This window comes from Zootoca vivipara, chromosome 16 (assembly GCF_965207765.1).
Source record: "Zootoca vivipara chromosome 16, rZooViv2.hap1.1, whole genome shotgun sequence".
NCBI classification, from domain to species: domain Eukaryota; kingdom Metazoa; phylum Chordata; class Lepidosauria; order Squamata; family Lacertidae; genus Zootoca; species Zootoca vivipara.
The window spans coordinates 9232549-9243549 of record NC_142599.1 but is presented as its reverse complement, the minus strand read 5'-3'; the positions used below and the strand labels follow the sequence as shown (position 1 = coordinate 9243549).

Genomic DNA, 11001 nt, shown 5'->3' with positions numbered 1-11001 from the left:
ACCTCTGGCTCTCCAGATGTTGCTGAACTCCTGCTTGCTGGAGTTGACAGGAGTTGCAATCTAGCACCTCACTAGAGGAAAAGGATTCTGCATATGCTCAGGAACACATTTCTCCTGCGGTCTTTGAAAGGCTACACCCCCCCTTGGAGGTCAAGGATTTCTGTGCATGCTCCAGGACACTCAGCCAAGTTGCCAGAATTTTTGTCAGTCAAAAGGTAGCTGCTGCACTCTTTAGACACAACTTCTGCTGAAATTGCTGATAAATTTGCCCTGGCTTCCTCGCGCTTTGAGACTCTCTGATGTGGGGACTGGAAAAGGCCTGCCTGTTTGAGCACTTGTTAATTTATTTGAGCACTCCTTTGGAAACAAGCAGGTATGTGCTCTTTGCAACTGGGCATATTTCCAAATGTGAATTCAGCAGAAAAACAACAGACTGTGAAGCATTAATGTGCCCCATGCGCCCCTGGCTCTGGAATTCATGTGCTCCCATGCCAGAGAGGTTTGATGAGGTCAATTTCACTGCTGAGCAAATTTGATGGTTCCTTTCCCCACTTAGGCCAGACAGGTCCCCCACGTGTCTGCTTTGAATGTTATGGCCCACCATTAAACTTGCATGCAGGACCAAATGTCCCATCCACATACGGCAGAAAGAGCAGGCTGCATTTCCCCTTTTCTCTCCCAATTTGAGCTCCACCTGAAAATCATGTGGCAGAAGTCACAAATGCTTGCAAATCCATGCCCTGCTTAATTCACAGAGTGCAGAAGGGTAGTGAAATTATTAAGCCCCACCCCCGGCAGCAAACGTAGAAAAAGAGCCACCAAGCACCTTAGAAACCAATGGATTTATCATGGCAGAACCAGTCGTAGGGCTAGAGAGTTTGGGATTAGAGCATTCTGCACATCTGATAAAAAGCACAAATCCACAGGGTTCCCCCCAATCAATCTGTGGGGAATTTGATGCCCCTCCCCCCTTCAGCCTGGGGGGGGGGTGTTTGCAGAAAAAACAAATCTCTTGGCTTTGTTGCTATACAAAGCTTAATAGAAATGATAAATGGAGATGATATGAAATGGAATTACAAATACAGAATGTATACAGAAAAGGGGAAATAGAAATTTGAATATATGGTAATTCACACAAAATCCAGTAAAATAGGACTGATTGAATGATTCGCAATTGGATATGATTTGCATGCTGATTAGCAAATGGCAAGCACTGGCAAAGCAATAAAAGGGACTAACATATTCGATAATAATTTTTTATTAATTTTCAGTTTCAATCCAATAATAGCCTCATTATAACAATACCAAATTATAATACAATTACTAATACCAATTGTTCAAATACAAAATTCTATAATTTAGGTGGCCTCCCATGTGCAAGAATTGATGGTTGATGATGATGATTTCTGTGTTCCAAAATCTTATGAATTTCAATTACATTCCGGTCAAAAAAATAATCCCTTATAAAACAACTGCACTATTCACTCCATAAATAAGAAAGGATGGGAAGAGTCAGCTCTAAGTTTCCATCATAAACCTTTTGCAAAATAGTTTCCCTCCCTTTTTCCTTTTTTTTGCACGCACACTTCTGTTTAATGTTATCGATAATATGGATCAGGCTTGGTTTCCAACTGCCTCAACCGTTCCTCATAAGGCTTGGTTTCCAGACCCTTCATCATCCTGGTCACCCTCCTCTGCTCACTTTCCAGCTGCTCAATATCTTTCTTCCACTAGCCTGCACCGACTGGCAGCAGCTCTCCAGGATTTCAGGGGGGAGGGGACACATTCCCAGCCCCCAGGACGGAAGACCTGCATGCCAAGCAGATGGTCCAATCCTGCGCTATGGAGATGCCTAGCCTGCCTTGAAGGATGTGGGGGTGGTCTCCCTTGGGGAATGGGGCTGCAGGAAGAGGGATGTGAAAGGAAGATGCAGCCCAGCTGCAGGCGGAACAGCAGGTGCCTCCGAGTTCTGACAGAGGAGCATCACCACTCAGGAGGGGCCAGGCAAAAGACAGGGCAGGGCAGGGGACAGAGAAAGATCTGAAAATTGTTAACATTATTTTGCCTCAAAAGATCTCACGGAATTTTGGGTTTCCCGTTCCTTAGGATATATGATCTACTCCCTGTGTAACTCCACGTGCTTGAGTCTCGAGCTGATTGAAGGCAGAGACGGGATTTCACCGATTGGTGAAAAGAAGAAAGAGAACTGGAAGAGCATGGAATAAAAACAAATATTTTTTAATGGATTTTGAATAATTGCACAATAAATTGTTACTGTTTTGAATTTCCTTGTGTTATTGTCTTCCATTGATCTGGACACTTTTGTTGTTGTAGCCTAAAATAGCATTAGCATTTTTTTTGCTGCTGCATCACTTTCCGGTTGACTTATGTTAAGCTTATGGTCCACTAAGATCCCTACATCCTTTTCCCTACCAGCAAACCAGGTGTCCCTCATCTCATATTTGTGCAGCCCTCCCTTGTGACTTCTCTTGCTTCTCCTTTAAAAGCCACTGACTTGCAGGCGGCCATTGTGGGTTTGTAGTGAGGCGAGGAGAGAGAGAGGAGTTAGTGGTGATTGGTGGCGAATAGGAGAGGAGAGGAGTTTGGTTTGTTGTTATTTTTCCGGTTTCTTATTTTGATTTGATTTCTTACTTTTATTTGATTTCTTACCTTTATTTGATTTATTTGATTTATTTTGATTTTATTTGATTTTAACACTTTTATTTATTTATTTTCTTTTATTTTTTGTTCTTTATTATATTATTTTTTTGTTCTTTGTTTTTTGTGCACATCTGTGCATAGTTTGTATATATTTTGTACATAGAGTAGTTAGGGTTAAGTGTAGCGTTAGGGCGGGGGTTAGGTGTAGACTTAGGGCAGGGGTTGGGGTTGGGGTCAGATTTAGGCTTGGGTGGGCATTTTAGATAGCTAGTTACTTTAGTGAGGAGGGTGGGATATTTTCGTGGACGAAATGGGCAGGCTGTAAGTAGCATTCCTTCCCTTTCTCTTCATCTCCGGGGGGGGGGGTGAGTCCTGGGGACACCATTGATGGAATCTTTCAAGGCGTTGGAGATGGCGTTTATAAGTGGTTCTTGTTTCAGAAGCCTACAGCTGGATTGGTAGCACAAGAGCCTAGACTGAAACGCAAAGGACTAGTTTCAATGGACCAAGAACGGTTTTCATGGCTGGTTCTGACTTTTCCCTTTTCTCAGTGGGAATTCCTATTTGTAGAGCAGAGGCCACGGCTGGTCGGCAGTTGTAGTGCCTGTGTGCTTTGTGCGGGGGGCGCTGTTTAGCGGCGCTCCTTGGTTGCTATTGGACAGTTACTTGGATAGTCTGAGCAGATTGGTTGAGCGCCTTATTTACGGGAGCCTTTGGAATGGAAAAAGGAAAGGACTGTGTCAGGATGATGTGTTTTGTGGGGACATTTGCGGAAGTGAAGCTGTTGATTTGGGCTACAGTTGGAGGGGGGTACGGTTCCTGTTGGAGGGCAACCCCCCCCCTTTCCATAAATTCTGGTAACATTGTTAATGAATGACCCAAAGCTCTCCCCTCTCCACATACGTATTTCTGTTCTGCCCATTTGGTGGTGGTTCCCTGTCTTCTCCTGACACCCCTCCTCACACACAAGAATTGGGGCTGCCGGCGTCTGAGTCTCTCTCTCCGCTCATCTCTTCTAGGATCAGGTGCTTAAGGCGCCTGTTTCGGCGCTGCCACAGGGTGGCCCCCCAGCAAAGCCCAGAGCAGCCCGTGGCGCCAGGTGAGCAAGTGGCCCTCCTTTGTTGGACAGAGAAGGGCAGCAATTGGCATGGGGGGGGAGCTAGTCAAAAGATGGAAATAGCCAGATGGCTGAATCTGACCCAAGCTCCATTGGGCCAGTGGCTGGAACCCCCTCCCCCCAGCGGCCAACCCATTTTGTGGGGTCCAATGAATGAAGCAGGGGGATGGGCTGGGGGGCATGGCTGGGGGGCAATTGAAAGCAGGAGGGGCACCTTCCCTGGGGAGCCACATTCTGGGGGAAAGAGGCCAGGATTGGCCCCCAAGGCCTGGGGATGTCCCACCTCTGCAGTAGGACTTGGAATCCAGGAGAAATCTCTTGGAATAGGCTTGCCAGGGGCTCAGGGACAGACTCACCTGTTCGCATGTCCTTCTTTTTGCAGTTCTGCGGTTCCACATCCCTTCCCCAGGGGTGAGTATTGCAGAAAACCAGAACAGGGACTGGATCCCTCAGACCTGCCCCCCACTCTGCACTCTCAGATGCAGAGAAGCCCTCCCCTCACAAGGAACTGACAGCCTGACTTTTGCATTTCAGCTGCTCGAGGATGAGCAAGTATACATCCTCGGGGTCATCCAGAGCTGCCAGGCAGCTGAGCTCAGGGGGCTGCGAACCCTGAAGTGCTCCATGCAGGAGACGGCCAAAGCCATTCTGGTGAGTGAGGGGTGGTGTGAGGGACCCCCGCAGGGAGGTGGGGGGAAGGAGGGCCTTTAGGGAAGGGGTTGTTCATCTGCGGAGAGGAGGACCCTGCCGCCTTAGGGTCCCCTGGAAAGCCAAGCCTGGTGTTGGGGGTCGGAGTTGTCCTCTGGAGGCCCCAGAAAGAGCTGATTTTCCTCTGTTCTCTTCCAGGATATCTTGGGGCCCATGGAGCACTTCAGGGATCGCCCCCTGACCCTGGCCCTTGCCTTGGAGGCCCTCCTCCAGGTAAGGTGAGTGGGGTCTTTGGGATGGAGGGTGGGTGGGGGGCAGAACTCCAGGGGAGACTCGGAGGAGGAAGCGTCTAACCCTCTCGCTTTCATCTCTGCAGTACCATGAGGCCCAAATTCAGCTGTGACATGATCAGTGCGATCCTCCATAGGACCATGGAGGCAGTTCTTCAGGGCCCAGAAAAGGAGGAGGAAAGAGAGGTATGTCCTTTGTCTTGAATTCCCTTTGCATGGCTCTTTCTTCTTCATCATCATATTTCACCAACATTCAAACTCTCTTCTCTCTTTTCCCGCAGGAGCTGAAGCGCCACTTCCGTCTCCTCCTAGGAAGTCTCCTTATGGAAGCCCCCAATCCTGGCACCCTCCTGCAACTTTTAAGCATAAGTGTCCCGATGGCATCAGGGGTGGTTTTAGGGTTGCCCCCCCCATCCCTTACCCAACGGGCTGCCCCATTTCTGGGGCACAGAGCCTGTTTGGCCCTCAATTTGGTCCAAGACCAGACTGGCCCCTGACTCTGAGACGCTCTTTCCTCCTGCAGGACTTGCGAGGATACGCCCTGGGGGAAAGTGGGGAGGCTCAAAAACAAGTGGCCAGCGGCATTTCGTTGCTGCTGGCCGTTGCCCGGAAATTTCCCCACCTCCAAGTAAGTAGCTCGCCTTCTTCTATTCCTTCCTTTGTTTTCTTCCATCCCTCCAAGAGCACATCCGTGAGAGACCTTTAACGCAGATGATGCGATGCGTGTCACTGGGGGCCAGGGTGAGGCCAGAGGCTTTTCTTGCCCCCTTTCCTGCTGCTGCCCTTCCACCTTTGCCCAGGAGGCTGCAGGACCCAGGGAAGTTCTCTGGAACAAGGGATTGGGCCCAAGACAGAGGGAGACCCGTCCTTCCTGGCTTGGCGCTGCTTCTGTGCTCTCTTGCTCCCAACTGATCCTGATTTTTCTTTCCTCTGCAGATGACGGTAGTTTGTCCGGACCTGGCCTGCTTCCGCCTGAAGCCGAAAGAAGGTCAGCCCCACACCTTGGAGACAGCGAACTACCTTATCCCTTATTTGCCCAAGACCCACCTCCAAGGTCTTCTTTCTGGGAGTCCTGCAGCACCTGCTCCCTGCCTGGCAGGCCTTTCCCACCTGCCCTGGGAGGGCAGCGTCCGGACTGACTCCAGCTACATTTCCAACCTTGGACCTTTGACTGAAGGATGGGGGCGGGAAAGGCCTTTGGAAAAATCTCATTTTCATTTTCATTCTCATTCTCTTCCATCCAGATGACATCATCATCGAAGACTTATAGGTAGTGTGGACTTCGGGCTTTCAGCAGGTAAGACTTTCTCAAAAGCCCACCTGTAGTTAGAGATGCCCTGTTTCATTTGTGAAGCAGGTACTCCTGGCGTCCTTTTTTCTCTTGCAGGTGACAGAATGATGGCAGCAGGACCTCCTTTTCCATATTTTCGTGGGGGCAGAAGTGAAGCAGTGGCTGTGGGCCCAGATCAGGTAGGGGGAAGCTGCCTTGTAGGGACAGAGGCCAAGGGGTGGGGGCACAAGGCTGAGCAGTCAGAGGGAGAAGAGGCCAGGGAACCAGGGGAGGGTCTCAAACCCTCGGTGAGTGAGGGACTTTCCCCTCTGTCAGAGAACAGGCTCCGGCAGATGGAGCGGATGAGATCTAGAGAAAGCTGTTTGTGCCTTGGCCTCTTTCCACCCTCTGTCCCTGGGAGGCGGAACTAGATGGCATTCTAAATGGAGGGGGAAGAACCGTTGAAAGGCAGTTGGGAGTTGGCAGTTGGAGTAGAGTGTTAGAGAGGGATGCAGGAGCTGTATTAACAAGTCTGTGTTATATGAAAAGAAGATATGTGCTTCTAAGAACCAGAGAAATTCATGTTTATAAGTTAAATAATAAAGTTAAATGTGCTTAAACCTTCACTGACTCGGCAGTGTTTCAGTACCTTCAGAGGTGTGACAAAGAGGCGAGAACAAAGCTTTCCTGTGGAAAAGGAAACTGTTTGCTTTTTCTCCTGGGCTGGTTAGCGAAAGGGCTGGTTAGCGAAGCCAGAGGAGCCACATAGTTGCCTAAGGGAGAGGCACATTGTAGCAGTAGGGATCCCAGGGAGGGAGACTCCACTGGCGGCAGTAGGTTTCGAACGCAGTGCCTGAGGTACTCTGGAGTCAAGTCCAATTTGGACACTGGAGGTTTTTCTCCTGTTTGTAGAGAAGCACAGGGAGAGCCTCTGTTGCTAAAGCAGTGAGGGGTGGGAAACAGGGGATCCCTCACATGGGTTTGATGGGGCTCATCCCCCCAGAAGGGAGCCCATGGAGGAGAACTCTGATTCTAAACCTCTGCTGCCTCATGGGATGGCTTCAGGAGAAGGAAAGGCTCCAGAGTAAACCCTCCACAGATGCAGTGTGGAGTCCCTAAGATGGTTGGATGGCATTTTGTAGACCTCCTTCTGGCAACTCCTGCAGCCAAGCTGGGGCCTTATGCCTTGCTCTTGTTTCCTTTGGACCACCTCAGGGAGGCCGAGAGAGAGGGGGGTCTTGTCTTGCTGCCTGGGCACAGGGTGGCCACCTTTGTTTTGGCGAAAGACAGGGCAGGGCAGGGGACAGAGAAAGATCCAAAAATTGTAAACGTTATTTTGCCTCAAAAGATCTCACGGAATTTTGGGTTTTCCCATTCCTTAGGATATATGATCTGCTCCCTGTGTAACTCCACGTGTCTCGGTCTCGAGCTGATTGAAGGCAGAGACGGAATTTCACCGATTGGTGAAAAGAAGAAAGAGAACTGGAAGAGCATGGAATAAAAATAAATATTTTAATGTATTTTGAATAATTGCACAATAAATTGTTACTGTTTTGAATTTCCTTGTGTTATTGTCTTCCATTGATCTAGACACTTTTGTTGTTGTAGCCTAAAATAGCATTAGCATTTTTTGCTGCTGCATCAGTTCATGGTCCACTAAGATTATGGTCCACTAAGATCCCTAGATCCTTTTCCCTACCAGCAAACCAGGTGTCCCTCATCTCATATTGGTGCAGCTGATTCTAACTGCCAACAATTGGCTAGAGGTCCTTTTTGCTCGCCACACGGTCGACCACATCGCAGTCAGTGCTGTGGTCGACCGTGTGGCATTAACACAGTTCAGTGCACTCGCCTGGTGACAATCCAGACCCGCTGGTGCCAGTGACCTGACATCTAAGATGTCTCCAGGACACTGAGTGTTTTGCCTTGGTAGAGCATAACATGTTCGTGACGCAGAGGCTGTGGTATGAGCACAGTTCAGGTAGCCTTTCTCCATTCTTGTTCAGGCTCCCGATACCAAGGGGGCCTCTGCGGTTATCCCAGCTGTGTGAACTCTCCCAGCAGGAATAGTAATAGTAATAATTTTATTATTTATACCCCACCCATCTGGTTGGGTTTCCCCAGACACTCTGGACAGCTCCCCGCAGAGCACAAAAACAGAATAAAACTGCAAACATTAAAAACTTCCCCAAAAAAGGCTGCCTTCAGATGCCTTCCAAATGTCAGATAGTTGTTTATGTCTTTGACATCTGCTGGGAGGGTATTCCACAGGGCGGGCACCACTACCGAGAAAGTGTTTGCAGGCTCCTGACATCCTGGTCCAGGTCCTCGCAGAACTTGTTCTTGATCTGCATATCAGAGCACACAGAGCGCAAACACTCAATATGTTAACCGGAATGGAGGTAGTAGAGAGATGGAGAGGAGGCAAGCATTCTGATCCCTCAGCTGGCAGTTCTATCACAGGCAGAAGGGAGTCCCTTGCTGCAAATCCTACGCCGTGAATCTTCAGGATGCCCTCCTTGCCGCAAAAGGTGTAGGGTGTAGTTCTCTCTGAGGCTGCCATTCGAAGCAAGTCTTGGATCCTCCGTCCTTCCTTCCCCCCGCCTGACAGATCCGGCCTTTGGCTCTGTCGGGCAGTGGGAGGGAAGAACGGAGGACCATTGGATCCTCCGTTCTTGCTTCCCCCCGCCTGACAGATCCGGCCTTTGGCTCTGTCGGGCAGCAGGAGGGAAGAACGGAGGACCCATCGGATCCTCCATTCTTCCCTCCCCCCGCCCGCAGATCCGCCGGTGCGGGGGTGTTTTGCATTCTGCGTTCCCCTTGGCTTGGGGAAGGCAGCCAGCGAAAACATCCCCGCATTGGTGCGCTTCGGCTCTGTTTCACCGCCCCCCCCCGCAAAAGCAGGCTTGCTAGCCGCCGTTCCAACAGCGCCTAGAAAGCCTGCCCAGGTGAGGGGGTGGGCGGCGGGAGCAGCGCCGTTCCAATGGCGCCTAGCAAGCCCCTGTCAGGCGGGGGGAGCGCAGGATCCTGCGCTCCCCCCCCCTGCCTGGGGATCGGACGAGGCTGGAGAAGCCTTGTCCCATCCTCGCAGTGTCGGGCGGTGGGGGGAGCGGAGGATCCTCCGTTTCCCCCCCCCCCAGGCGGAGGGAGGAAGAATCCACTTCTCCCCCCCTTCTTCCCGCGCTACAGCCTTGGTGTTCTGCTGGTCTCTGCCGGTTGCCCCTCACCGGCAGAGACCAGCAGAACACAAAGGGGAATGAGCTGCAGCGCAAGAAGAAGGCAAAGGAAGATCAGCTGAGAGGCAGTGACAGCTGTCAGCGCCTCTCAGCTGATCTTCCTTTGCCTTCTTCCTGTGCTGCAGCTCGTTCCCCTTTCGCTAGAGGAATGCCCTGTAGGTTTTATGATTGAAGGTTTTTATGGCCATGCTTCGCAAGACGAAGCGGCGGCCACAGAAAAAAACCTCGTCTTGCGAGGCAACCTCCGATCACAAAACCTATTCGTATAGCGGAAAATTCGTCTAACAGGGCATGTGTCTAGCGAGGCACCACTGTAAAGACCTACGTGGGCTCCCAGCACGTTTCCGAGCAGAATTCAAAGTGTTGGTGCTGATCTTTAAAGCCCCAAACAGCCTCGGTCCAGTATACTTGAAGGAGCGTCTCCACCCTCATTGTTCTGCCTGGACTCTGAGGTCTAGTGCCGAGGGCCTTCTGGCGGTTCCCTCGCTGGGAGAAGCCAGTTACAGGAACCAGGCAGAGGGCCTTCTTGGTAGTGGCACCCACCCTGTGGAACGCCCTCCCACCAGATGTCAAAGAACAACAACTACCAGACTTTTAGAAGATATCTGAAGGCAGCCCTGTTTAGGGAAGCTTTTAATGTTTGAGGGATTACTGTATTTTAATATTTTGTTGGAAGCCACTCAAAGTGGTTGAGGAAACTCAGCCAGATGGTCGGGGTATAAATTATGATGATGATGTTATGATGATAATGATTTTATTTATACCCCTCCCATCTGACTTAAGGCTGCCGGAGCCACTCTGGGCTGCTTCCAACATACATAAAAACAATAAACATTTCACACTTCCCTATAAAGGGCGGCCTTCAGCTGCTTTCTAAAGGTTGCAGAGTTACTTGCTCTTCTTGGCTCCATGCCCTCCCAACATTTCTCCGATGAAAATAGGGACCATCGTAAGGAGAAGCGGGACGTTCCGGGATTAAATCAGAAACCAGAATGGCGTCTGTAAATCCAGGACTGTCCCTGGAAAGTAGAGTCACTTGGAGGTCCTGTACTCTCTCACACACACCCCTGCAGTGTCAACCAACAACCCACAGCTGAGGGTCTTTCTTAAGATCAGCTGGATTTATTTTAATTTTAAACCAGATCATACACCTCAGTTTGTAGAGCACGAGACTCTTAATCCCAGGGTGGAAGCCCCATGTTGGGCGAAAGGATTCCTGCATTTCAGGGGGTTGGGCTAGATGACCCTTGCGGTCCTTTCCAACATTACAAGAGCAGTTTAAAATGATGCTAAGTTACCCATTCCAGTTTACGAAACATGCTTCCATTCAGAGACCAGAAGAGAGGCAGAAGTACGAATGGCTTTCTGCTGTAAATGCCAGCAGGCAGACACAGTAATACAGAGTTTTGCTGCTTAGCAAGAGATTTGGGGAAGCTGCTACCGTTCTCTCATTTCCCGTTTACTGTGTAAGCAAGTCAGCCAGGCCATAGCATGAGCACCTGCCTGCCATCTCATCCGAGCATCAACCAGGTGAAGTCACTAACATCCGGGGGGGGGGCCTAAAGCAAATTCTGGGACTCCAGAATCCACAGATACCTGCACAGTTTCTAGCTCAGGTGTGGGGAACCTCTGGCTCTCCAGATGTTGCTGAACTCCTGCTTGCTGGAGTTGACAGGAGTTGCAATCTAGCACCTCACTAGAGGAAAAGGATTCTGCATATGCTCAGGAACACATTTCTCCTGCGGTCTTTGAAAGGCTACACCCCCCCTTGGAGGTCAA

At 50.2% G+C, this 11001-nt stretch overlaps 2 protein-coding genes across 2 annotated transcripts; both read left to right on the top strand.

Annotated features, from left to right (window-relative positions):
* Nucleotides 1–262: 262 nt before the first annotated feature.
* LOC132591345 (uncharacterized) lies at nt 263–4829 on the top strand. Its single transcript, XM_088659892.1, has 6 exons — nt 263–373; nt 3681–3760; nt 4161–4189; nt 4313–4429; nt 4625–4699; nt 4803–4829. Exons 1-6 carry the CDS (start codon nt 300–302, stop codon nt 4827–4829), a joined length of 402 nt encoding a protein of 133 aa, XP_088516018.1. The 5' UTR covers nt 263–299.
* Nucleotide 4830: 1 nt separating this feature from the next.
* Nucleotides 4831–7544, top strand: LOC132591399 (uncharacterized). The gene is made up of 6 exons (XM_088659891.1): nt 4831–4837; nt 4998–5344; nt 5653–5704; nt 5961–6013; nt 6104–6186; nt 7369–7544. Exons 1-4 carry the CDS (start codon nt 4831–4833, stop codon nt 5984–5986), a joined length of 432 nt encoding a protein of 143 aa, XP_088516017.1. The 3' UTR covers nt 5987–6013; nt 6104–6186; nt 7369–7544.
* Nucleotides 7545–11001: the final 3457 nt, after the last annotated feature.

What these genes read in the sequence shown, in the direction of transcription:
- LOC132591345 (XM_088659892.1), top strand. Translation starts at nt 300, where the DNA reads ATGTGGGGACTGGAAAAGGCCTGCCTGTTTGAGCACTTGTTAATTTAT. An exon ending in AGAGCAGCCCGTGGCGCCAG is followed by an intron (nt 3,761 to 4,160) that starts GTGAGCAAGTGG and finishes TTCTTTTTGCAG; the next exon opens with TTCTGCGGTTCCACATCCCT. An exon ending in CCTTGGAGGCCCTCCTCCAG is followed by an intron (nt 4,700 to 4,802) that starts GTAAGGTGAGTG and finishes TCATCTCTGCAG; the next exon opens with TACCATGAGGCCCAAATTCA.
- LOC132591399 (XM_088659891.1), top strand. An exon ending in GGAAATTTCCCCACCTCCAA is followed by an intron (nt 5,345 to 5,652) that starts GTAAGTAGCTCG and finishes TTTCCTCTGCAG; the next exon opens with ATGACGGTAGTTTGTCCGGA. An exon ending in CCGCCTGAAGCCGAAAGAAG is followed by an intron (nt 5,705 to 5,960) that starts GTCAGCCCCACA and finishes TCTTCCATCCAG; the next exon opens with ATGACATCATCATCGAAGAC.